Source organism: Podarcis pityusensis (assembly GCF_964106645.2).
Source record: "Podarcis pityusensis genome assembly, chromosome: 2".
NCBI lineage: Eukaryota > Metazoa > Chordata > Lepidosauria > Squamata > Lacertidae > Podarcis > Podarcis pityusensis.
In genome coordinates this window covers 122,246,984-122,271,499 of record NC_138029.1, presented here as the reverse complement: position 1 = coordinate 122,271,499, position 24,516 = coordinate 122,246,984, and the positions used below count along the sequence as shown (strand labels likewise).

Genomic DNA, 24,516 nt, shown 5'->3' with positions numbered 1-24,516 from the left:
AAAGAAGACGTGGATTTATCCCATATGGGGATTTATCCCATGTGCTGCCAGCCGAGATCCCATTTTAATTTTTGGGCTGTGTGTCCGAGACAGTCAACCCTTGGGCTTGAAGCTTTGGATCATAAACACAATGTTAATAGATAATAATAATAAACAACTTAAATCAGATCCTACTTTTGTAGCATGCATGCACAAAGACATATATAATTATATATGTAATAATATATGTAAGTGTATATAATTTTATTGTTTAATATTCTTGCTTATTCCCAGGTGGGGTGCCTACTTCCCCATTTTCGTTTTCCAGTTTTTCCTACACATCTTTGTTCTTCCGCATCCGTCCCATAGGATCTGACATTCATCTCTCCGGTCTTTCCAGAAGCTGCAAAACACAGAAACGTTCCTTATGGTTGCTATGCTGCAGATTGATTTCCGGAGGAGAGTTAGATTTACAAATGCATAGTTTATTTCCTTTGGCACATAAAACATTCCTTGCAATTAGCATTCCGTATTTTGCACTTACGCATCAGTGTAATAATTTTAAGGGGTTTTCCCTAAGGAAACTGGAGATTTTAACAGCCTAAGCTGATTTTATTTGAATTTTATCGTTCCTACGCTGTTCATTGTAGATATTAGTCAAACCAAACCCTGTGGAACGCCCTCCCACCAAATGTCAAGGAGATAAAGAACTACACAACTTTTAGAAGACCTCTCAATAAATAATAATAATAATAAATAATAAAACATTAAAAAGCTCCTGTATCAGGAGGTTTTTAATGTTTGATGTTTTATTATGATTTTATATGTGTTACAATTTAAAATAATGCATCCGATAGAAAAAGTGGACAGAAAAGCATTTATGTCCGCCAGTCATTAACTCCCGAACTTGAGGAGATAAGATACTGCTTCTTCATACAGAACATGAACTACAGAATCTGCTCTCACAGGAAGCATGGTGGCTTTAAAAGAGGATGAGGCCCATTCATGGAGTATGAGGCTAGTCCTAGACTTTGCAACTCCTGCCCTAGAGAAGCCATATTGGCTGCCAGCAGGTGAAGACCTCCATATGCCCACAAGCCTCTGGGAACTGGCTGTTTTTGAGGAAAGCGCTGGTGTTGCTGTCGTTTTATTACTGTTAATATCAATACTTTTAATAATTCTTTATATCCATATATATTTTAACTCTCTTGGAGTTTAATCACTTCTTTTTCTATTTTATCGGTAAGCTGCATTGACTTCTAGTCCTGGAAAAAGACAGGCCATAAACATCATAATATTGATACAAATGGTGTGGCAGCCATATCCTGTTGAGCAGTCAGACACGTAGGCAGCAATCCTATGGTTACCAGATTTTTTTCAATGAATCCGGGGACACTTTTTTGTTTTAAGCTGAGTAGCAACAGGGAGTCAGTAGTGGGGATGGTGAGGCAAAAGACCCTGGGCCCAAGCACACATGCATATTGTATAAAGGTGCAAAGCCCTTCTTTCGCACCCTGTGGAACATCAATGCGCAGAGTTTTTTAAAAAACTGGGCAACGGCCAACCACCCGCAACGCCTGAGCCTCCCCTATCAGTCAAAAAGGGGGAAGGGGACAGGAGATCTGTACTGCTGGACATCCCTGGTTCCCCTTCGGCAGTGGCAGCGGCAGTCAGCAGCCCAGAGTCAGCCTGGTGGCGCAGTTGGCTGCCATGGCGCCCACCATTTTTCCTCGCCGTATGTTCCAGCAAGGAAAAATGGCGGGCGCCATGGCAGCGGACAGTGAGCAGCTCCTGAAGCCAGCCAGAGCCAACTGCGCTACCAGGCTGGCTCCCGGCTGCTGAGCCTGCCACTGCCATGTTTCCTGAGGACAGATTTGCACATCTGGGGACATTCTGGGGCCGGAATTTGTCCAGGGACAGATTTGCAAATCCGGGCTAAGCAAACCCACCCCATTGCTTAAGCTTACATTGCAATATCCCCGAAACGCTGAAAGCAAGAAAAGGAGAAGAAGCCTTGTATGGAAACTGCAGAGTGCCTAACAGTTTCTGTGCAATGCTGAGCTCTTTGCAATAACAGGAAGTAAGCTTAAACAAAATTTTTAAAAAATTCCTTCCAGTAGCACCTTAGAGACCAACTAAGTTTATTATTAGTTGGTCTATAAGGTACTACTGGAAGGAATTTGTTTTTATTTTGTTTCGACTACTGCAGACCAACACGGCTACCTAACTGTAACAGGAAATAAGCTTATAAGGAATAAAGGAAGGGTGCTGTCCCAAATGATTGGTTAAATTTTGCTGCAGTATATGAATATTCAATGCTAGATGCTGAAAGGCAAAAGGGTATAAAAGCCCCTGGAACCTGTTGCTCGAGGCTGAGACTTTGGAACTCACTATTCTGAGCCACTTTGCTGCCGGTTACAAATAAAGGAACTCTTTATTTTCTCTATTGCTGCATGTGAGTTTTCAATCAGCCTAGCAGTTTTGCAACAATGGTAAGGAGAATGTCCATGGGTTCTGGCCAAGCTGGCTCTGCTTCAAATATGTGTCCTTTTGGGGGGGGGGAGGGTTCTAGATGTCACTTGCTGGAAATCAACCTTCTTAAAGTCCAGAGTGCATCTCTGACTCCGCTCAGCATGAACCCCAGGAGGACAGGGTCACTTTCTACCGGGAAATGGTCACTTCCTCACAAAGATCCCAGTACAGTGGTACCTCGGGTTAAGTACTTAATTCGTTCCGGAGGTCCGTTCTTAACCTGAAACTGTTCTTGACCTGAAGCACCACTTTAGCTAATGGGGCCTCCCGCTGCGGCTGCACCGCTGCTGCATAATTTCTGTTCTCATCCTGAAGCAAAGTTCTTAACCTGAAGCACTTGTTATGTACTGAATTGAATAGGATCCAAACTGCAGCAGTCTGATTGGTCCTAGAACAATAGGATCCAAATTGCAGCAGTCTGATTGGTCCTAGAACAATAGGATTCAGAATGCAGCAGTCTGATTGGTCCACCCAATCATGCTCCAGAGATAAGTGAATCCACAACCTGATTGGCTTACAGTTGAATTCCAGGATTAGCCAATCATGTGCAGCCCATTGTGTAAATAATGTATATAAAGCAGATACTGTGAGGGGACTTTCATTCATTCCTCCTCACCACTATGAGCTGAATAAAGAGCATGAAATCACTTTGCGACTCTGAGTATATTTCACTGGCGACGAAGGTGGGATCCCGCTGAGCTGACTGCCACACACAGCACCGCAGCACCGCCACCTGCCGCACCGCTGCCTCGCACCGTGTATCCAGGCTTCAGCTCCGGGACACAAGGAACTCAGAATGGCAGCCAACAGCAGCTTCTCGCCATTCAATCCAGCATCTGGAGACTGGGAAGCATACGCCTCCCGTTTCACCTTCCTCCCAGAAGCCCAAGGGGTCACCGACGAAGAAGACGCCAAGAAGAGGGCGATATTCTTCAGCGTCTGCGGAGAGGAGACGTTTGAAGTCGCCCGGGCTCTCTTTGCGCCTGAAGACGTCGCTACTGTTCCATACAAAACAATAATGGAACAGCTGAAGGGGCACTTTTCGCCGCAGCCCTCAGTGGTGGCTCGTCGAAATGCCTTCTACGCAAAGCGGCAAGCCTCTGGGGAAACCATAACTGGGTTTGTGACCTCTCTCCGCCAAGCCGCCCGGTTCTGCAACTTCTCAGAGCTGGAGAACATGCTTCGTGACCGCCTCGTCGGTGGCCTGAAGGATGAGAAGCTGCAACGACGCCTCTACGCTAAGAAGGACCTAACGTTCCAGGTCACTCTGGAGGAGGCCCTGGCAACGGAAGCTGCCGAGAGGTCGACGCAAGAGGCACGGCTGAGCCTGCCATCCCAACCGAGGGTCCACCACGAAGACCTCACCGACGACTCAGGATCTGACAGGGAGGAGGTGCACCGAGTACAGCAGCGCACTCAAGCAGCGCACAGACCACAGCTGCCTCGACGAGAAGGAGGAAACTGCGCAAGCTGCGGGGAGAGTCACGAGAGGAGGACCTGCCGTTTCCGCAACGCAGAGTGCAGGCAGTGCAGAAAATTGGGACACATCACCCGGGTGTGTCGGGCTCAGCCCACCCGACACCAGGCATCAGATGACCAATCCAAGAGCCCCAGGTCCCGGGGCCCAACGCACCAAGGCAACTCGACGGAGGTCACGGACTGCCAGGTATACCAGTTGCCCCACCCCAACGTAGAGAAAATTTATGTAGAGGTACAGATAGAGGGGGCCCCATGCCGCATGGAGCTTGACACGGGTTCAACTCTATCCATAATCTCGGCAAGGACCTTAAGGAAACTGTGTCCTACTGGGGGTCCCAAACTCAGGCCGGCCCCATTCACCCTACGGGACTTCCAGAAACGTAAGGTCCCCACAATGGGGGTGGGGACCTTCAGGGTGCAATACCGAGGGCGGACGCGGCAACTGGACTTGCTTGTGGTCAAGGGCCCCTACATTAGCTTACTGGGATTGGCATGGTTTGGACCACTGGGGCTAGCTGTCACCGGGGTGAACCACACTACCTTACAAGTGGACGTGGACGCCATATGCAAGGAATTTCCAGGGGTTTTCGACGGGAAATTGGGACAGTATACGGGCCCCCCCATTGCGCTACAGCTTGACCCCGCAGTACAACCGGTCAGGCTCAAGGCCCGCCGGGTCCCGTTCGCCTTGAAACCCCGTATAGACGAGGAATTGGACCGACTCGTGGAGCAAGGAGTGCTGGAGCCGGTGCCTAATGCCCCCTGGGAAACCCCAATCGTCACACCCGTCAAGCCTAATGGTTCGGTCCGCATCTGCGCAGACTACAAATGTACCATAAACAAGGCCCTCACGGCCCACGCATACCCAGTGCCAGTGGTCAGCCATGTCCTTGCCACCCTGGCTGGGTTGAAAATTTTTGGCAAGCTGGACTTGGCCCAAGCATATCAACAGCTGCCAGTAGATGAGGCCACAGCAGAGGCACAGACGATTGTGACGCACAGAGGAGCGTTCAGGGTAAAGCGGCTGCAATTCGGGGTCAGTGTGGCACCAGGCATATTCCAGAATCTAATGGACTCTCTCCTTAAAGGGATTCCTGGCGTCACCCCCTTCTTCGATGATGTGTTGATTGCCGGGCCCACACCAGAGGAGTTTGAGGACCGCATCCGCACCGTTCTGCACCGTTTCCAGACGGCAGGTCTCAAGGTGAAGCGGGAAAAATGTCTACTAGGAGTGCCTCAGGTGGACTTTCTGGGATTTATGGTGGACGCAGAAGGGGTCCACCCGACTGGGGGCAAGGTACGGGCCATTTGTGATGCCCCAGCGCCCAAGAGCAAGACTGAACTTCAGGCCTTCTTGGGACTATTGAACTTTTACCATTCCTTCCTTCCCCACAAGGCGGCGGTAGCGGAGCCCCTACACAGACTCCTGGACAAGCGGGCCCCTTGGGTGTGGAGCCAGCTCCAGGAGGCCGCATTCCAGGCAGTCAAGGACTTGCTTGTCTCAAACTCGGTCTTGGCACACTTCGACGAGAGGCTGCCGGTGGTGCTAGCATGCGACGCCTCACCCTATGGCATTGGCGCTGTCCTGGGGCACCAACTCCCAGATGGAAGAGAGGTACCGGTGGCCTACTTTTCCCAGACACTCAACGCAACCGAGCGGAACTACTCGCAAATCGACAAGGAGGGGCTGGCAATCGTGAAGGGAGTAAAAAAATTCCATGATTTCTTGTACGGGCGGCCCTTCACCGTGGTGACTGACCACAAGCCGTTGCTTGGCTTGTTTGCCCCTGAAAAGCAGACCCCCCAAGTGCTGTCTTCTCGCGTCCTCAGGTGGTCAGTTTTCCTTGCCAGCTACCAGTATGCACTGATTCACCAACCTGGGAAGGTGATGGGCCATGCGGACGCCCTCAGCAGGCTACCACTACCGGAAACAGGCCCTGACCCAGCACCTGCACAAGAGGTTATGAGCCTGGAGCTGCTTCCCGACCGCCCCATTCAGGCACAAGAAGTTGCACACCATTCCAAGAAAGATAGGGTCATCTCCCGGGTCCTGGACTGGGTGTGGAGGGGATGGCCCAGCAGCAGCCCCGGGCCAGAATTCGCCGGCTACGCAACCCGCAAACATGAACTGTCGGCCCACAAGGGGTGCCTGTTATGGGGAAGCAGAGTCGTTGTTCCCCAGCCCCTCCGCAAAAGGGTCCTCACAGCCCTACACGAGACACATCCAGGGGTAGTAAGAATGAAGGCCCTTGCCAGGAGTTATGTGTGGTGGCCGGGGATCGATGGAGAGATAGAGGCCTGGGTCAAACACTGCCAGGCCTGCCAAGAATCCCGCCCAGATCCCCCAAGGGCCCCAGTCCAGTCCTGGGAGTCCGCCCGAGCACCATGGTCACGCCTGCATGTGGATTTCGCTGGCCCCTTTCAGGGGAAAACATTCTTCATAGTGGTGGACTCCTACACCAAATGGCTGGAAGTCGCACTGGTACCGTCCACTTCCACGTCCGCAGCCATCCGGGTTCTACGCAGGCTGTTTGCAACCCACGGGCTCCCTGACACTCTCGTCTCAGACAACGGGACTGCATTTACATCAGGAGAATTCCAAACCTTCACGGTGCAGAACGCCATCCGCCACATCCGTTCGGCGCCGTTCCACCCTGCCACCAATGGCCAAGCAGAACGCATGGTGCGGACCACCAAGGACACCCTTCGCCGCATGACGCATGGGGACTGGGAGTACCGCCTTGCCACATTCCTTCTAGCACAGCACAGCACCCCCAGCTCAACGACTGGCCGGAGCCCCGCTGAACTACTAATGGGTCGGCGCCTTGCAATCAGATTGGACCGCCTTCACCCCGATAGAGCTCAGGATGAGGTAGTGGTGGGGGAAGGCAGGAACCCCCGGACCTTCGAGGCCCAGGACCCAGTGTACGCAAAGAATTTTGGGGCAGGCCCAGCTTGGGTACCCGCCACAGTCACCAGGGTCACTGGCCCCGTGTCGTACGAGGTGCTAACGGATGGGGGGCAATGCTGGCGCCGCCACTGCGACCAGATACGGCGACGATTCCTGGGAGAAAACCAGGAGGCGGACAGGTCAGAGGAGTCCCAAGGGAACAGCGGGGCAGTGAGGCCCATAGAGCAGGAGGGGCCAGCAGGAGAGGCAGAATCAGTAAATACAGAGAGGACCCGTGAGGCCGAAAGGACACCGGAACCAGAGCCACGACTGAGTGAGCCGGTTGCACCAGACCAAACAGGCCCATCACAGCCAGCATCCTTGGAACACGAGCCAGAACCTGAACCTCGGACCAGGGAACACCCCAGGCCGCAACGCACACGTAGGCCGCCGGCGTACCTCAAGGAATATGAATGCGACCTCCCGGGCAGGACTGGAACTTAGAGGGGAGGGGTGTTATGTACTGAATTGAATAGGATCCAAACTGCAGCAGTCTGATTGGTCCTAGAACAATAGGATCCAAATTGCAGCAGTCTGATTGGTCCTAGAACAATAGGATTCAGAATGCAGCAGTCTGATTGGTCCTAGAACAATGCAGCAGTATGATTGGTTGGCAGGAACCACCCAATCATGCTCCAGAGATAAGTGAATCCACAACCTGATTGGCTTACAGTTGAATTCCGGGATTAGCCAATCATGTGCAGCCCATTGTGTAAATAATGTATATAAAGCAGATACTGTGAGGGGACTTTTATTCATTCCTCCTCACCACTATGAGCTGAATAAAGAGCATGAAATCACTTTGCGACTCTGAGTATATTTCAGCACTATTTCTGGGTTAACAGAGTCTGTAACCTGAAGTGTCTGTAACCTGAAGCGTATGTAACTAGAGGTACCACTGTACTTAGGCTGTTTTTTGGGGGGGGGGGTGAGTTATTGGGTAGTTTTTGTTTTGATAGTGTATCTTCTGTTTTTATATTGTGATTTGATTTTGTGAACTGCCCTGAGACCTGCGGTTATAGGGCGGTATACAAATTAATAATAATAATAATAATACTTCAGTTTCTCCATGTAGGTTTGGACCAGGTCCAAGAGAGATGACATCCTTGTTCTTTCTGTGATTATTAGCTATTTTTAATAGTTCTTTCTATTTATATATCCTTATTAGAGTACAATTACTTTTTAAGGATTATGTTAGGTTTCCTGTTTTATGTGAAAGCCACCTTCACTCACAGTCCTGGGGAAAAGGAGGCATATGCTATGGCTCTCAATGGTCACTGCATCCTGCATGGGGCACCTGCTGGAGGAGAGGATACTGCCCTCGGGGCCTGATCCTGCAGGGCTTTCTACACAAAATGGGGACTCCTCTCCTCGCTATTCGCCCGGAGCAGCCAAGAGATTCCTGCCGCTCGGCTCTGCAAGGGTTAAGCCGAAACCACAGAGCCAAGATTCCCAGAGCGGAAGGGGATTCCTGCGCGAGAGGAGGAGGAGCTTCCGCTTCCTGTTCCGGGCCTGTCCTTCCTTCCTGTGGGACGCAGCTGCTTTGCCTGGAGGCGCCTCTTTCCTCCTCTTCTTCCTTGCGGAGGAGCTTCTCCCGTTCTTTCTCCGCCGGGGAGGCTGCCTCTCCTGCCGCCTCCAGGTTAGATGCGGGGAAGGAGAGACGGAGGAAGGAGGAGGAGGAGGAGGAGGAATGTATGTATGATGTTTTGGGGGCTGGTCTTGGGCAATTTCGAAAGTCTTTATAGGGGCTTCGGGGTTCTTCTCCCTCCTGCGTGTCGTGAGCGGAGACCATTTTGCAACACTTTATTTCCCTTAATAAAGATCAGGCTTTCCAGCCGCTTTACTATCAATATATTCTGCCTGGGCTCTGCTTCCTCTCCGACCGTATAAGAGATCTCTTATACGGGCTCTAGATACCCCAGGAGGATATTAGAAGTATTATACTTATGACAACACCTTACCTTGGAGTGCTTACAAAGAAGGGAATGGTTTTCTTCTTCCAGGGATCGGTAAGCTTCGATGAGGTGTCTGTGGATTTCACTAACGAGGAATGGGCCTTGCTGGATCCGGGCCAGATAGCTCTGTACAAGGAAGTCATGGAGGAGATTCGTGAGATGATGACATCTGTGGGTACGGATCTGTTTCTCCTTGATCCATAGCTAGCAAAGGTGTGAATTATTGTTGGTGTACCATCAATGAGATCACTAGAAAGCACTTTGTAATTTCTCCTGGAACATTCGAAGACCCCTGTTGGTTCAAAGCAAAGGCCCACGTAGTCCAGGATTCTGTTCTCGTGCTTGCCAACCAGATGCCTATAGGAAGCCATCAAAGAATGGACCCATTGGCTATGAGTTACCTGCATTGATTTCCCTTTTTTCTGGCCTGGGAGGTCTTTTGTTGGATTGGGTGAGGGGTGAACAACTGCATGTCATGGAAACAGAAGGCTGAAGAGGTCTGCTGTGTGCTGGTTGTGATTTATTGCATTGGGGGAGAGTCCTAGTCTGCCTAGCTGCATAGCTTGCAAAGCAGTGTACAGGGCAGAATGGATGGAGTGGCATGGATCTGAACCTACTCTCTGTCCCCAACGACTCACAGGGAGAATCGGAGGAGCCAGCTGATTTGGGAACTGAGCCTACACAGGAGGGTTGTGCACGAGAGGGGGAGGTCCTCAGGCCTGTTGGGGAAATGTCACCCAACACCCAGCTTACTGTTCTGGCTCCCAAACATGTTCTAAGGCCCTTGTCCAGTAAATGTGCACCTGTTATCCTGCAGCACAATTATTTCTGGATTCTGCTTGTGGAAGGGAGAGGAAAGAGTTGTGGTGGGTATCTTATTCTGTCACCTGAGTAGAATGCTCACAAGGACCTCTTTTTTCCCTATAAGACAGGAGTAGGGACGCCTGGCTCCCTCCCAGAAGTTGCTGGATCCCAACATCCTCTCTGTTGACTGTCCATGTTTGCTGGAGCTGATGGGACTTTTTTCAGCAGCATTTGGAGAGCCAAAGGTTCCCAATTCCTCCCTGAAGGACTTTCAACTTTAAAAAAACCAACACTCTTTATCCTGTTTCTCTACATCAGTGTTTCCCAACAGGGCCCCCAGGATTTTCCAACCGGGTCCCAGGTGAAAATTATGTAAATTGGGGGGCTGTACAGTATGAGGCTAGGGAGCCACAGAGGGAAGTGAGAAGAAAATAGAAAAAACCATTAATCATTCTGTTTTGGTTTCAAAATCCTGATTGGCTGGCTATCTGCTCGGCCAATCACAAGCAGGTAAGGGGGTGGCCCACCGGGGCAGCGTAGCGCTGCTGCTTCTGTTTTCCTTTGTGCATTTTCTTAGAGCAGTCCTGGCTTGTTTCCAGCTGGAGATGGCCATCTCTGAGGCTCTTGTTCTGACCACTGCTTGTAGCTGTCACCAGTGCTTGGCCAGGTGGCGGCCTGGGCCTGATTCTGAAAGACGCGGGGTGCAATCGACACCAGCGCCTAGGAGATCGGGGCACAGGGCCTGTCGGCAGTGTCGGCCTAGCCGAGTGGATTTGTCTGGTGCCTCTGACTTGCATCTAGAAAATTGCTAAGTGTCTACTTTGAACAAAGCAGTACTGAATTCAGTGGGCCATTTCAGTAGCTACCTTTCTACCGGTAGGAAGGGGTTGGGGGCCACAGGAAGGAAATGAGGTCGAAAAGGGGCCACGGTTGGAAAAAGATGGGGGAACTCTGCTCTGCATCATGTTTCTAAATTTAAGAAAGGGAAGGGCAGGCTGCCCTTTAGATGAGGAGGATTTTCTGTGGATGGTGCAAAATGCAAAAGAGAGACGCAAGCAGCTTCAAATCAGCATTAAAAGTCCTGTGTGGATGAGGCCTTAAACCAGGGGTCAGCAAACTTACTGAGCCTGGGCCGGTTCACTCCCCCGGAGATCTCAGCAAGCGCAGGATTGTGAGAACACAAACCCGCAGACACTATTTCTGGCGTGGAGAAGGCGCCTCCAGCTTCCTATTGGTTGCAGGAGTTTGCTGCATCCAATAGGAAGCCCCGCCAGTGCCGCGGAAGTGAGCCGCCGCGATGCGCTGGTTTAGCGCAGCGTGCAGAGACTTGCAGAGCGTGTGGCAGGGTTGGCTCAGGGGCCGGTTAAACGACCCCCCTGGCCAGATGTGGCCCAGGAGCTGTAGATTGCCGACCCCTACCTTATACAGACACATCATTTTACCACTTTTCCTTTCTTTAATCCATTAGGAGATGTTTCAGAGTTCCTGACTGAAGGAGAACAATCAGAACTGTCACGTGAAGGAGCTGAGGAGCAGAAGGAGCAACGGAAACAGCGGGTCCAAGTTGGAACCTTCAGAAATGAGGGGACCCAAATGCAGAAGGTGGGGAGAGAATCCACTGCTTCTCAGGTTAATGAAAATCAGATTTGCAGAGAGAAGCATGAATGTACTGTGTGTGGAAAGAGATTTCCTTATCGCTCAACGCTTACTTCACATCAAAGAGTGCACTTGGATGAAAAACCATATAAATGCTGGGAGTGTGGAAAGAGTTTTAGTAATAGTGGCTCCCTTACTTCGCATCAAAGGACACATACAGGGGAGAAACCTCATAAATGCTTTGAGTGTGGAAAGAGCTTCAATCAGAGTGCCTCCCTTAGTAGGCATCACGCACTCCACACAGGGGACAAACCGTATGAATGCTTGAAGTGTGGAAAGTGTTTCCGTCAGAGGAGCAGCCTCACTAGACATGAAAGAACTTATACAGGGGACAAACTATGTGAATGCTTGATGTATGGAAAGAGCTTCCATCATGGGAGCATCCTCACTAGACATAAAAGAACTCACGCAGGTGAAAAACGTCACAAATGTTTGGACTGTGGGAAGGGCTTCAGGCACAAAGGCACTCTCACAAAGCATCAAAGAATTCATACAGGGGACAAACCTTATGAGTGCTTGGAGTGTGGAAAGAGCTTCACTCGCAAAGACTCCCTTACTTTGCATCAGAGAAGTCACACAGGAGAAAAGCCTTATAAATGCTGGGAGTGTGACAAGAGCTTCAGTGAGAGTGGCGCCCTTACTCGGCATCAAAGAACTCATACAGGGGAAAAGCCTTATACATGTTTTGAATGTGGAAAGAGCTTCAGTCAGAGTTGTCACCTTATTGATCATCAAAGAACTCATACGGAGGAGAAACCTCATTAATGCTTTGAAAGAGCTTCAGAGACATTAGCTCCCTTAATATGCATCATACACCCCACACAGGGGACAAGCCATATTACAAATGTTTGGACGGTGGGGAGAGCTTCTGATATAGTGACTCCCTCATGAAGCATCAAAGAATTCATACAGGGGACTGTATGCAGTGTTGAAAGAGTTTCAGTTGCAAAGACTCCCTTAGGTAAAGATAAAGGGACCCTTTACTGTTAAGTCCAGTTGCGAACGTCTCTGGGGTTGCGGCGCTCATCTTGCTTTACAGGCCGAGGGGGCTGGCGTTTGTCCACAGACAGCTTTCTGGGTCATGTGGCCAGCATGACTAAACTGCTCCTGGCGCACGGAGGACCGTGACGAGTGCCAGAGCGCACGGAAACGCCATTTCCCTTCCTGCTGGAGTGGTACCTATTTATCTACTTGCACTGACGTGCTTTCGAACTGTTAGGTTGACAGGAGCTGGGACCGAGCAACGGGAGCCCACCCCGTTGCAGGGATTCGAACCGCCGACCTTCAGATCAGCAAGTCCAAGAGGCTCAGTGGTTTAGACCACAGCGCTACTTGCGTCCCTCAAAAAGACTCCCTTACTTTGATTCAAATAACTCACACAGGAGAAAAACCTTATAAATGTTTGGACTGTAGAAAGAGCTTCATTCAGAGTTGTCACCTCACTAGCCATAAGATAATTCATACAATGGATAGCCCTTACAAATGTTTGTAGTGTGACAAGAGCTTCAGTTGGCAGCGGGAGGCCCCATTAGCGAAAGCGCACCTCAGGTTAAGAACGGTTTCAGGTTAAGAACGGACCTCCGGAACGAATTAAGTTTGTAACCTGAGGTGCCACTGTAATTACTCCCTTCCCACACCTCCCTGTTCTTCACGCCACTCTCTTGCCTGCTGTGAAAAGTGCGGTGGAGATTTTGTGGCTGGAATCCACCACCCCGAGATTTAAGATTTCCATTCTTTGCTGACTGAGCTGTCCATGAGATCCGTTCAGTGGATGTGTATTTAGATCAGCTGGGTATATTGGTAAGCTATATGAGAGAGCTGGTGGAGCCAGTGTGGAATTCAGCAACAGTTAAGTTGGATATGATTTTGACTTGGCCTATTCTTTTTTCTGAGTAGACAAACATAAGTTTAAAAGTTAAGTTTTATATTAATATTTTGTGTTTCCACATGAATCATTTGCATATTCTGTTGTTTATTTCTCCACATTTAGTGTGTAATGTGTGCTGATTTCTGCTTGATCCCCTTTCACTCATATCTTTCATAGGTTAAAAGGCATTTTCTGGTCTTCTGTTGATTTATTTAAAATAAATCTCTCCAAACACGTTTTAGCCTCTCAGGTCCTGTTGGTTCACCACACTCTTGCCCATTTGGGCAAATTAGGAACTTCATTTTCAATGTTTTCATGAATTCTTGACCACCATGCATCCAGGTAAGGTAGGGGAAAGGTAATCAGAAGAAAGATGTTGGGGACCTCTGGAATTGGTACTTCCTAGTAACAGAGGGACCTGAATCTGCAGCCTCTGAGGAAGGAGGATTTGCTCATGAAACCTTGAACATGACCTCAGAAGAGCCTAGCTGGTGGATCAGGCCCTTAACCCACCTAGGCCAGCACCCTATTCCCCCAGTGACCAAGCAGATGCCACTGGGAACTTTGCAACCAGCAGCGAGTACAACATGCCTTTTTAGGTGATTCCCAGGAACTGGCAATGAGGAATATACTGCCCAAAACAAGTGGAAGCAGTGCACAACCATAATGGCTGGTGGTCAGTTGTAAAAGCACGTGAACGTAATAGGCCGCATGGTAACAATCACAAGTTATTTACTAGAAACTACTTATCAAAAATTAGATGCCACTTCTCATAATGTCAAAATCAACATTGTGACATAATATAATAAAAGGTAACTTTTCAGTTGACCACCAAGTCCTGTATGTTCAAAATACAAGTCCTATATTGTCAGTGCTGTAGTGCATTCTTTCTTAATTTCTTCCTCTCGTATTTTTCTGTCTGATGTATTCCTTAGAAGAGTGGCATGAAATAGTCTTCTAAGTGTCCAGTAAAGATAATTGGGTTGGCAGACAAAAGAAACTGGCACTGATGGCTATGAATTTGCCTAATTCTCTCTTAATTGGTGGCTATTACTGCATTTTGCATTAGTGAATTGCAGAGTTTAACAGTGAAGAAGTGCTTCCTTTTGTTTGTCCTTAATCTGTGCACAATTAGCTTCATTGGATGGCCTGGAAAGGCAGTATCCTAGAGGGAGAAACACCTCCCTCTCTCCTATTTCTAAACACCATGAATACCTTTATACATCTCTATCATATTTCCCCACAAGTGCCTTTGTTTCAGATTAGTAATTCCTCATATTCCTTGTTTTGTTTGTTTTCCCCCCAATGTTTTCTGAATATACAATATTATTTTTGAGGTCATGCAACTGGATCCATACAGTTTTATAAGGGCAGCTGCACCACAGATTTGTATATCAGCACTATGATATTGGCAACTTAGTTTTGAAACTTTCCCTAAAATGGCATCGACCCATTTCACTACTTTCACACCCTGCGCCAATTTCTTTACTGAGCTATCAGCTATGATCCCAAATGTCACTTTCCTTCTCAGTCATCACCAATTCAGATCTCATTTGCAGATGTGTTAAGTTAGGAATTTTTTTTGCTTGAAGGTGCACTATATAAATTTGCTTACATACATTTGGTTATGTCATTGTCTTTAATAATGTTTTCCACCAGTTTCCCCAAAACAAACATGAAACTAACTAACGTGCAGTTTCCTGGAAACTAAATCCCTTACATTGGCTTCCCTGTTGGAGGAAAAGAAACTGGCAGTCTCACAGACAAGTTACATATTTTTGTTAGAATACTTGACTTAGAATTCTTAAACTAATGGGTAAATTCCATTGGCTTTGGGTGATTTCTGAACACTTAAGATCTCCAGTTGCCCATTTTCCCACACCTTACCCTGGATGGACTACGAATAAGGGAATTGCTTTCCTTTTCCAGGGATCAATGAGCTTTGAGGGGGTGTCCTTGCATTTCACCGATGACGAATGCTCCCTGCTGGATCCAGGTCCGAGAGTGCTGTACAAGGAAGTCATGATGGATATTTATGAAATGGTGGCTTCTGTGTATAAGGTCCTTTCCCCCTTGATCAATAGCTAGCGAAGGTGTGAACCCCTGTTGGTGTAATATCAATTAGAGAGGGTGTTCTTAATTTCCCCATGACAAAGAATGTATGAAGAGCCCTGTTGGGTCGCAACAAAATCCTATGTAGTCCAGCATTCAGATGCACAGAGACACACTTGTGAAATGTGATTTTACAGACATCAAAGATTAGACACATCGGTTAAGAGTGACTTACCTTGATTCTCATTTTTCTGGCCAATGAGGTCTCTGGTTCCGATTGGGTGGGGGGTGAACTTGCTTTTTCGATAGGATTGTTCTTACAACTGCAAGGCGTGGAAACAAAGGCTGAAGGGGTCTCATGTGTGCTGGTTGCAATTTACTGCTTTTAGGTTAGTCATAGACTGTTTAATCACATAGCTTGCTTAGCAGTATACACGACAGAATGATGGCGTCGCAGATATTATGCATTACTATTCATTGCATTTAGTTGCTTTTTCAAGGAAGGTCATCTCATAGCAAGTTAATGTAGGTTGCAAAGATTAAGGCCACAATAATTCTTTAAGTTAAAGGCCAAAAGCCTAGAATCATAGAATCATAGAGTTGGAATAGACCACAAGGGCCATCGAGTCCAACCCCCTGCCAAGCAGGAAACACCATCAGAGCACTCCTGACATATGGTTGTCAAGCCTCTGCTTAAAGACCTCCAAAGAAGGAGACTCCACCACACTCCTTGGCAGCAAATTCCACTGTCGAACAGCTCTTACTGTCAGGAAGTTCTTCCTAATGTTTAGGTGGAATCTTCTTTCTTGTAGTTTGGATCCATTGCTCCGTGTCCGCTTCTCTGGAGCAGCAGAAAACCACCTTTCTCCCTTCTCTATGTGACATCCTTTTATATATTTGAACATGGCTATCATATCACCCCTTAACCTCCTCTTCTCCAGGCTAAACATGCCCAGCTCCCTTAGCCGTTCCTCATAAGGCATCGTTTCCAGGCCTTTGACCATTTTGGTTGCCCTCCTCTGGACGCGTTCCAGTTTGTCAGTGTCCTTCTTGAACTGTGGTGCCCAGAACTGGACACAGTACTCCAGGTGAGGTCTGACCAGAGCAGAATACAGTGGCACTATTACTTCCCTTGATCTAGATGCTATACTCCTATTGATGAGGCCCAGAATTGCATTGGCTTTTTTAGCTGCCGTGTCACACTGTTGGCTCATGTCAAGTTTGTGGTCAACCAAGACTCCTAGATCCTTTTCACATGTACTGCTCTCAAGCCAGGTGTCCCCCATCTTGTATTTGTGCCTCTCATTTTTTTTGCCCAAGTGCAATACTTTACATTTCTCCCTGTTAAAATTCATCTTGTTTGTTTTGGCCCAGTTCTCTAATCTGTCAAGGTCGTTTTGAAGTGTGATCCTGTCCTCTGGGGTGTTAGCCACCCCTCCCAGTTTGGTGTCATCTGCAAATTTGATCAGGATGCCCTTGAGTCCATCATCCAAGTCGTTGATAAAGATGTTGAATAAGACCGGGCCCAAGACAGAACACTGTGGCACCCCACTAGTCACTCTTCTCCAGGATGAAGAGGAACCATTGATGAGCACCCTTTGGGTTCGGTCAGTCAGCCAGTTACAAATCTACTGAGTGGTAGCATAGTCAAGACCGCATTTTACCAGCTTCTTTACAAGAATATCATGGGGCACCTTGTCGAATGCCTTGCTGAAATCAAGGTAGGCTACATCCACTGCGTTCCCTTTATCTACCAGGCTTGTAATTCTGTCAAAAAACGAAATCAGGTTAGTCTGACATGACTTATTTTTCAGAAATCCATGCTGACTATTGGTGATCACAGCATTCCTTTCTAGGTGCTCACAGCCTGGCTGGAAAGAAATGGGAAAAGTGTATTTCTGAGGTTTGATGGCTCATAATACCACTTTCTCTAGGAGTAATATCAAAAAATTATATATCAATGGAGGTTTCAAGTTTTATCCTTCTGAAATGTCCAGACTAGGGGAGGGTTCTCTGTGGGATATATTTGTGCTGCCTGTGGTTCAGCCACCTCCTTTGCCCTAACCTCCAGCCCAAGGAATCTTCAGAAGGGAGTTGCTGCCAAGGACACTGTGTGCTTTTTAATGAACTGAATAGAATGAAAGAACCTGCAGCACAAATATAAGATAAGGGACAACTGACTTTCTAGCAGCGCACCTGAAAAGGATCCAGGAGTCTTAGTAGACCACAAGCTTAACATGAGTCAACTGTGTGATGCAGCAGGAGCAGGAAAAAAAATTCTATTCTGGGCTGCATCAACCAGATTGGTGTCAAGGGAAGTAACAGTACCACTCTATTCTGCCTTGGTCAGACCACACCTGAAATACTGTGTCCAATTCTGGGCACCACAATTTAAGGATTTTGACAAGCTCGAAAGCCTTAGGAAGAACACTTGAAGAAGCTGGGCATGTTTAGCCTTAGGAGGAGACTGAGAGGAGATATGATAGCCATCTTCAAATATTTTAAAAGGCTATCACATGGAAGACGATACAAGCTTGTTTTCTCCTGCTCAGAAGGGTAGGACGTGAACCAATGGCTTCAAGTTACAAGAAAGGGGATACCGACTAAATGTGAGGAAGAACTTTCTGACAGTAAGAGCTGTTGGACATTGGAATGGTCTCCTTTAACGGAGATTCCTGCATCGCAGGGGGTTGGACTAGATGACCCAAGGGTCTAATTCAACTCTGCAATTCTATAATTCTGATTCTAATGCTCCTTCCTTTCAACTTGCTTGTTTTATTATATATTTTAAGTAAGGATGTTTTAAGGATGTTGAGATCAAATTGTTATTGTGCATTTTATATAGGTGCAAGCCTCCTAAACACGACACTATTGATTTACTTTGAGACATTGTAACTTGCTCATCAGCAAAATAGGCTCCCTGAATGAGGAGAAAGGGAAAAAGCCAAGTTACCTGTTCAAAACTGGTTCTTCTTACAGTGACAAGCTGTCACAGATCAGTGGAGGGAGGTGAAGACCTGGTTACTTCTTTTATGATTACAGTATTTGGTTTATTTTAAAATAGTTATTCATTTTAAAGAACTTCTAAAGAACTATATTCTCACCATATGAGAGTTTAATGCCTCTTTAATCTGTTCAGTGGTAAAGATTATCTTTTCTACGATCTCCTACTCTCAATTTGGAGAAAAGGTGGGGCATTAATAATGTTGATGATGATACGAAGGCTGCCCATTATTAATATAATAATAATAATGATAATAATATTCCGGCTCTCAGTGGTCACTGGATCCTGCATGGGGCACCTGCTGGAGGAGAGGCTCCTGTACTCGGGGCCTGATTCTGCAGAACTTTCTAGAAAAAATCGGGACTCCTCTGCTCGCTCTCTGCCAGGAGCAGCCAAGAGATTCCTGCCGCTCGGCTCTGCAAGGGTTAAGACGAAACCACAGAGCCAAGATTCCTAGAGCGGAAGGGGAGTCCTGCGGAAGAGGAGGAGGAGCTTCCGCTTCCTGTTCCGGGCCTGTCCCTTCTTCCTGTGGGACGCAGCTGCTTTGCCTGGAGGCGCCTCTTTCCTCATCCTCTTCCTTGCGGAGGAGCTTCTCCCGTTCTTTCTCAGCCGGGGAGGCTGCCTCTCCTGCCGCCTCCAGGTCAGATGCGGGGAAGGAGAGACGGAGGAAGGAGGAGGAGGAGGAATGTATGTATGGTGTTTTGGGGCCTGGTCTTGGGCAAGGGGGGGGGCGATTTCAAAAGTCTTTATAGGGGCTTCGGGGTTCTCTTCCCTCCTGCGTGTCGTGAGCGGAGACCATGTTGCAACACTTTATTTCCCTTAATAAAGATCAGGCTTTCCAGCCGCTTTACTATCAATATACAGTGGTACCTCGGGTTAAGAACTTAATTCGTTCCAGAGGTCCGTTCTTAACCTAAAACTGTTCTTAACCTGAGGGACCACTTTAGCTATTGGGGCCTCCCGCTGCCGCCGCCACACAATTTTTGTTCTCATCCTGAAGCAAAGTTCTTAACCCGAGGTACTATTTCTGGGTTAGCAGAGTCTGTAACCTGAAGTGTATGTAACCCGAGGTACCACTGTACTCTGCTTGGGCTCTGCTTCCTCTGACCGATAGAGATCGCCTGAGAGAGATCTCTTATACGGCCTCTAGATACCCCAGAAGGGTATTAGAAGTATTATACTTAAGACAACACCTTACCTTGGAGTGCTTACAAAGAAGGGAACGGTTTTCTTCTTCCAGGGATCGGTGAGCTACGATGAGGTGTCTGTGCATTTCACCGAGGAATGGGCCTTGCTGGATCCGGGCCAGAAAGCTCTGTACAAGGATCTTTTTCGCCTTAATCAGTAGCTAGCAGAGGTGTGAATTATCGTTTGTGTACCATCAATGAGATCACTAGAAGGCGCATTGGTAATTTCTCCTGGACTAAAGAACATTTGAAGAACCTTGTTGGATCAAAGGCGCATGTAGTCCAGGATTCTGTTCTCACGGTTGCCAATGTGGGGAAGAGGACTAACGTGTTTCTGAGTGTCAGAAGAGGAAGAATATGCACAGCAGTCCTTTGCAGATTTACTCCTAAGTAAGCTCCACTGAGTTCAATGGGTTGTACCTTCTGGTCAATAATGTGTTAACCATGCCAGCCTTAAGAAAGGCTAGAGGAAGCAGACAGATTAATTTGGAAACAGAAAAAACATGTTTAAAAACTGTTGGGGACTGTTGCAGAGGGGATGCCCCATTTGAGCTTTTCCAGGGGCAGGAAACTATCTAGGGCAGGTGAATCTCTGGAGGCTCCCTTTCCTTTTTTTTTCCATCCCAGGAAAATGCTGCTTGTTTTGCCTTCAGAGCTCCTTAGGAAGGATGAAAGTGTCTGATCCTGCAAACCTAGCGAGGATGGAAGGAGGAAGATGGACGGTTGACCTGGTCAGGCTGTCTCCCACCACCTTTGAATGTTCCCTCCCAGGACCTCCAGAGGGATCTGGTGAGTTGCAGAGAATGGAGAGGGGGATCTGGGGAGATGTTTGGAGTGAGGAAACTCCCCTGGCAAGAAAACGAGGAAGACTACTGGGCTGTGAGAGATAAAAGGTAGAAAAGGAAAGGAATGTTTTTCAGTGGTGGCATGGGCGTGGGATTTTGGGTGGGGGGGCAGGACTTTTGTTAGGGAGGCAGAACCGGTGTGATTGGTCAGTTAGTTATGTGTTTCTAATGTTTTACTTGATCTGGGGGGCTGCCCCCCACCCCTCCTTGGCTACGCCCATGAACGGTGGTGTGAAGAAAATTCTTTTTCAGAGTATAATATTGTGTTGGGTCCTGAATGTTCCGACACTCACTGGTATAGCTGCAGCAATTGCCAGATCAGGGACTGAATGGGCTTCATCTGAGTATTCAGACAGATTTTTTTGGTTTGCAGCAGCCAAGCTGCCAGGTCAGCAGTGAGAGACTTGTGGGTCATGGCGGCAGTCCCTCTCTAGCCCACGAAGCCATTTCCCTCAAACCGTGTCCTGCTGCCCTACATATGTGGCTTCAGGGGTGGGACGTGCAGGGACCAGGATGTGACTGCAAAGGATATGTATCAGGAGCCTGAAAATGCACCGCTGATTGTTCCTTGACACCTGAGACAAGATAAGGACCACTTGCTTTTTAAAATACTCCCATATATACAGAACTCCTGGTGTGCCTTTTGCAGACTCTCCCAAGTGTCCTTATTTTCCAGGGACAGTCCCAGATTTACAAAAGTCATCCCAGTTTTCAGATTTGATCCTGGAATGTCCCACTTTTTCTTAAAAGGTAAAGGTACCCCTGACCATTAGGTCCAGTCACAGACAACTCTGGGGTTGCGCGCTCATCTAGCTCTATAGGCCAAGGGAGACGGCGTTTGTCTGCAGATAGCTTCTGGTCCATGTGGCCAGCATGACTAAACCGCTACTGGTGAAACCAGAGCAGCGTACAGAAACGCCGTTCTATTTACAAGCAAAACATTTAAATAGCTACCTTTCTACCAGTACGATGGGATGGGGGCCACAGGAACGAAACAAGGTCAGAAGGGGGCCAAGGCTGGGAAAAGGTTGAAACTCTGTTCTACATTATGTTTCTGAATTTAAGAGAGGTTAGGGCAAGGTGCAAGTTAGATTAGGAGGATTTTCTGGGGATGATGCAAAATGAAAAATGGAGATGCATCAGCTTAAAGTCAGCATTAAAAGTCCTCTGTGGATGAGGCCTGATAGAGACACAGCATTTACCAGTTTTCATTTTTAATCCATTAGGAGATGTTTGGGGGATCCAGACTGAAAGAGAAACATCAGAAGTGCCTCGTGAAAGAGCAGAGGAGCATAATGCGCAACGGAAACTGCGGGTTCAAGTTGGAACCCACAGAAAGGAGGGGACCCAAATGCAGAAGGTGGGGAGGGAATCCACCGCTTCTCAGGTTAATGAAAATCAGATTTGCAGAGAGAAGCATGAATGTACTGTGTGTGGAAAGAGATTTTCTTATCGCTCAACGCTTACTTCGCATCAAAGAGTGCACTCGGGTGAAAAACCATATAAATGCTGGGAGTGTGGAAAAGGTTTTAGTCAGAGTGGCTCCCTTACTTTGCATCAAAGAACTCATACAGGGGAGAAACCTCATCAGTGCTTTGAGTGCGGAAAGAGCTTCAGTAACAGTGGCTCCCTTAATATGCATCATACAACCCACACAGGGTACAAACCAAATTACAAATGTTTGGACTGTGGGAAGAGCTTCAGGCACAGCGACTCCCTCACGAAGCATCACAGAATTCATGCAGGTGAAAAACCATACCAATGTTTGGACTGTGGGCAGGGCTTCAGGCACAGTGACTCCCTCACGAAGCATCAAAGAATTCATACAGGGGACAAACCGTATGAGTGTTTGGAGTGTGGAAAGAGCTTCAGTCGCAAAGACTCCCTTACTTTGCATGAAAGAAGTCACACAGGAGAAAAACCGTATAAATGTTTGGAATGTGACAAGAGCTTCATTCGTAGTAGCCACCTCTCAAGACATAAAAGAACTCATACAGGGGATAAACCTTATAGATGCTGGGAGTGTGGAAAGAGTTTTAGTCAGAGTGGCTCCCTTACTTTGCATCAAAGAACTCATACAGGGGAGAAACCTCATCAGTGCTTTGAGTGCGGAAAGAGCTTCAGTAACAGTAGCTCCCTTAATATGCATCATACAACCCACACAGGGCACAAACCATATTACAAATGTTTGTACTGTGGGAAGAGCTTCAGGTACAGTGACTCCCTCACGAAGCATCACAGAATTCATACAGGGGACAAACCTTATGAGTGTTTGGAATGTGGAAAGAGCTTCAGTCGCAAAGGCTCCCTCACGAAGCATTACAGAACTCACACAGGAGAAAAACCTTATAAATGTTTGGAATGTGACAAGAGCTTCGTTAGTAGTTGCCACCTCACAAGACATAAAAGAACTCATACAGGGGATAAACCTTATAGATGCTGCGAGTGCGGAAAGAGCTTTAGTGACAGTATCCGCCTCACAAGACATAAAAAACCTTCCAAGTGTTTAGAATGTGGAAAGAGCTTCTATTGCAGCAGCCACCTTACTAAACATCAAAGAATTCATACAGGGGATGAATCTTACAACTGTTTGCAGTGTGGGAAGAGCTTTTGTCACAGTAGCTCCCTTACCCGACATCAAAGAACTCATAGGAAAACATCTTAGAAGGGATTGGAGTGGGGAAAGATCTTCAGTCACATCAAGATCTCCTACAGGAAGCAAACCAAAGATTGTACTCAGTGTTAGAAATTGCTTCTTTATCTTTGGTTTTAATCTTGCTTACCTCCCTCTGTTTAATCATAGGCTTTTGCTTGTTCTTTTGAGCCTAGTCTGCCTCCTAATGTCCACAGTTGAGTAGCAGGGTTTTGTGTTAGATTTTCTTGGTTTATTGGCTTCTCCTTGCATCATGGCAGTCTGAACGTAGGAGGGCGAAGAGTGGGCTTGCATTAGACAAGGAAAGAGATATTGTGTAGATGAGGCAAAATAAAATATAGAGACACAAGCAGTTTCAAGTCCACCTTAAAGTCCAGTGTGGATGAGGTCTTTACACCGTCTTTTACCAGCTTTCTTTTTTTATTCACCACCACAGCAATGATTTGTACCCTGCCCGTCTAATAGGGTTGCCCCAGCTACTCTGGGCAGCTCCCAACATATATAAAAACATCTCCCATTAAAAGGTTTCCTTCTATAGGGCTGCCTTCAGATGTCTTCAAGGTTACTCATCTCTTTGACATCTGATGGGAGGCCCTCTGCCTGGTTCCCTGTAGCTTCTCACATTGAGGGAACAATCAGAAGGCCCTTGGTGCTGGACCTGTGGTCCTGCTGTGGCTCCAAACCTTGTTTGGAGTGCTTTCCTAATAAAGAACAAAACTACAAATTGCTTCCAGTAGCACCTTAGAGAACAACTAAGTTTGTTATTTTGTATGAGCTTTCATGCGCATGCTCACTTCTTCAGATACAAAGTGTGCATGTACACGAAAGCTCATGCCAATAACAAACTTAGTTGGTCTCTAAGGTGCTACTGGAAGGAATTTTTTTATTTTGTTTCGACTACGGCAGACCAAACACGGCTACCTACCTGCAGCTACACATTGCTTTTCCTGTTTGGGCTGTGTGTCCGAGACAGTCAACCCCTTGGGCTTGAAGCATTGGGCGGGCTTTGGATCATAAACACAAAGTTAATAAATAATAATAATAAACAACTTGAATCAGACCCTGCTTTTGTAGCATGTGTGCACAAACACACACATATATATTTATATATGTAAGTGTATATAATTTTATTGTTTAATATTCTTGCTTATTCCCAGGTGGGGTGCCTACTTCCCCATTTTCATTTTCCAGTTTTTCCTACACATCTTTGTTCTTCTGCATCCGTCCCATAGGATCTGACATTCATCTCTCAGGTCTTTCCAGAAGCTGCAAAACACAGAAACGTTCCTTATGGTTGCTATGCTGCAGATTGATTTCCGGAGGAGAGTTACATTTACAAATACAGAGTTTATTTCCTTTGGCACATAAAACATTCCTTGCATTTAATGTTCCGTATTTTGCACTTACGCATCTTTATAATAATTTTAAGGGATTTATCCTAAGGAAACTGGAGATTTTAAGGGCCTAAGCTGATTTTAGTTGTATTTTATCGTTCCTACACTGGTCATGTAGGTATTGGTCAAACCAAACCCTGTGGAACTCCCTCCCATCAG

At 47.3% G+C, this 24,516-nt stretch overlaps 1 protein-coding gene and 1 long non-coding RNA gene across 9 annotated transcripts; one reads left to right on the top strand and one right to left on the bottom strand.

The window, feature by feature from the left end:
• The first annotated feature begins 2,137 nt into the window (after positions 1-2,137).
• On the top strand, positions 2,138-24,023 carry LOC308469694 (uncharacterized protein). 7 transcript variants are annotated; one of them, XM_080992528.1, is made up of 4 exons: positions 2,141-2,471; positions 19,519-19,855; positions 20,129-20,254; positions 21,537-24,023. In XM_080992528.1, the coding sequence occupies exons 3-4, from the start codon at positions 20,134-20,136 to the stop codon at positions 22,973-22,975; spliced, it is 1,560 nt and encodes a 519-aa protein (XP_080848654.1). In that variant the 5' UTR covers positions 2,141-2,471; positions 19,519-19,855; positions 20,129-20,133; the 3' UTR covers positions 22,976-24,023. The 7 variants fall into 7 exon arrangements, with proteins under 7 accessions (XP_080848651.1, XP_080848654.1, XP_080848650.1 ...); XM_080992529.1 differs by lacking the exon at positions 2,141-2,471 and adding an exon at positions 18,803-18,965; XM_080992527.1 differs by lacking the exon at positions 2,141-2,471 and adding an exon at positions 18,803-18,974.
• On the bottom strand, positions 12,907-18,479 carry LOC308470178. 2 transcript variants are annotated; one of them, XR_013982224.1, is made up of 2 exons: positions 18,379-18,479; positions 12,907-15,597 (listed from the first exon to the last, which is right to left on the bottom strand). It is a non-coding gene; the product is annotated as an uncharacterized lncRNA (long non-coding RNA). The 2 variants fall into 2 exon arrangements; XR_013982225.1 differs by lacking the exon at positions 18,379-18,479 and adding an exon at positions 18,228-18,340.
• Positions 24,024-24,516: the final 493 nt, after the last annotated feature.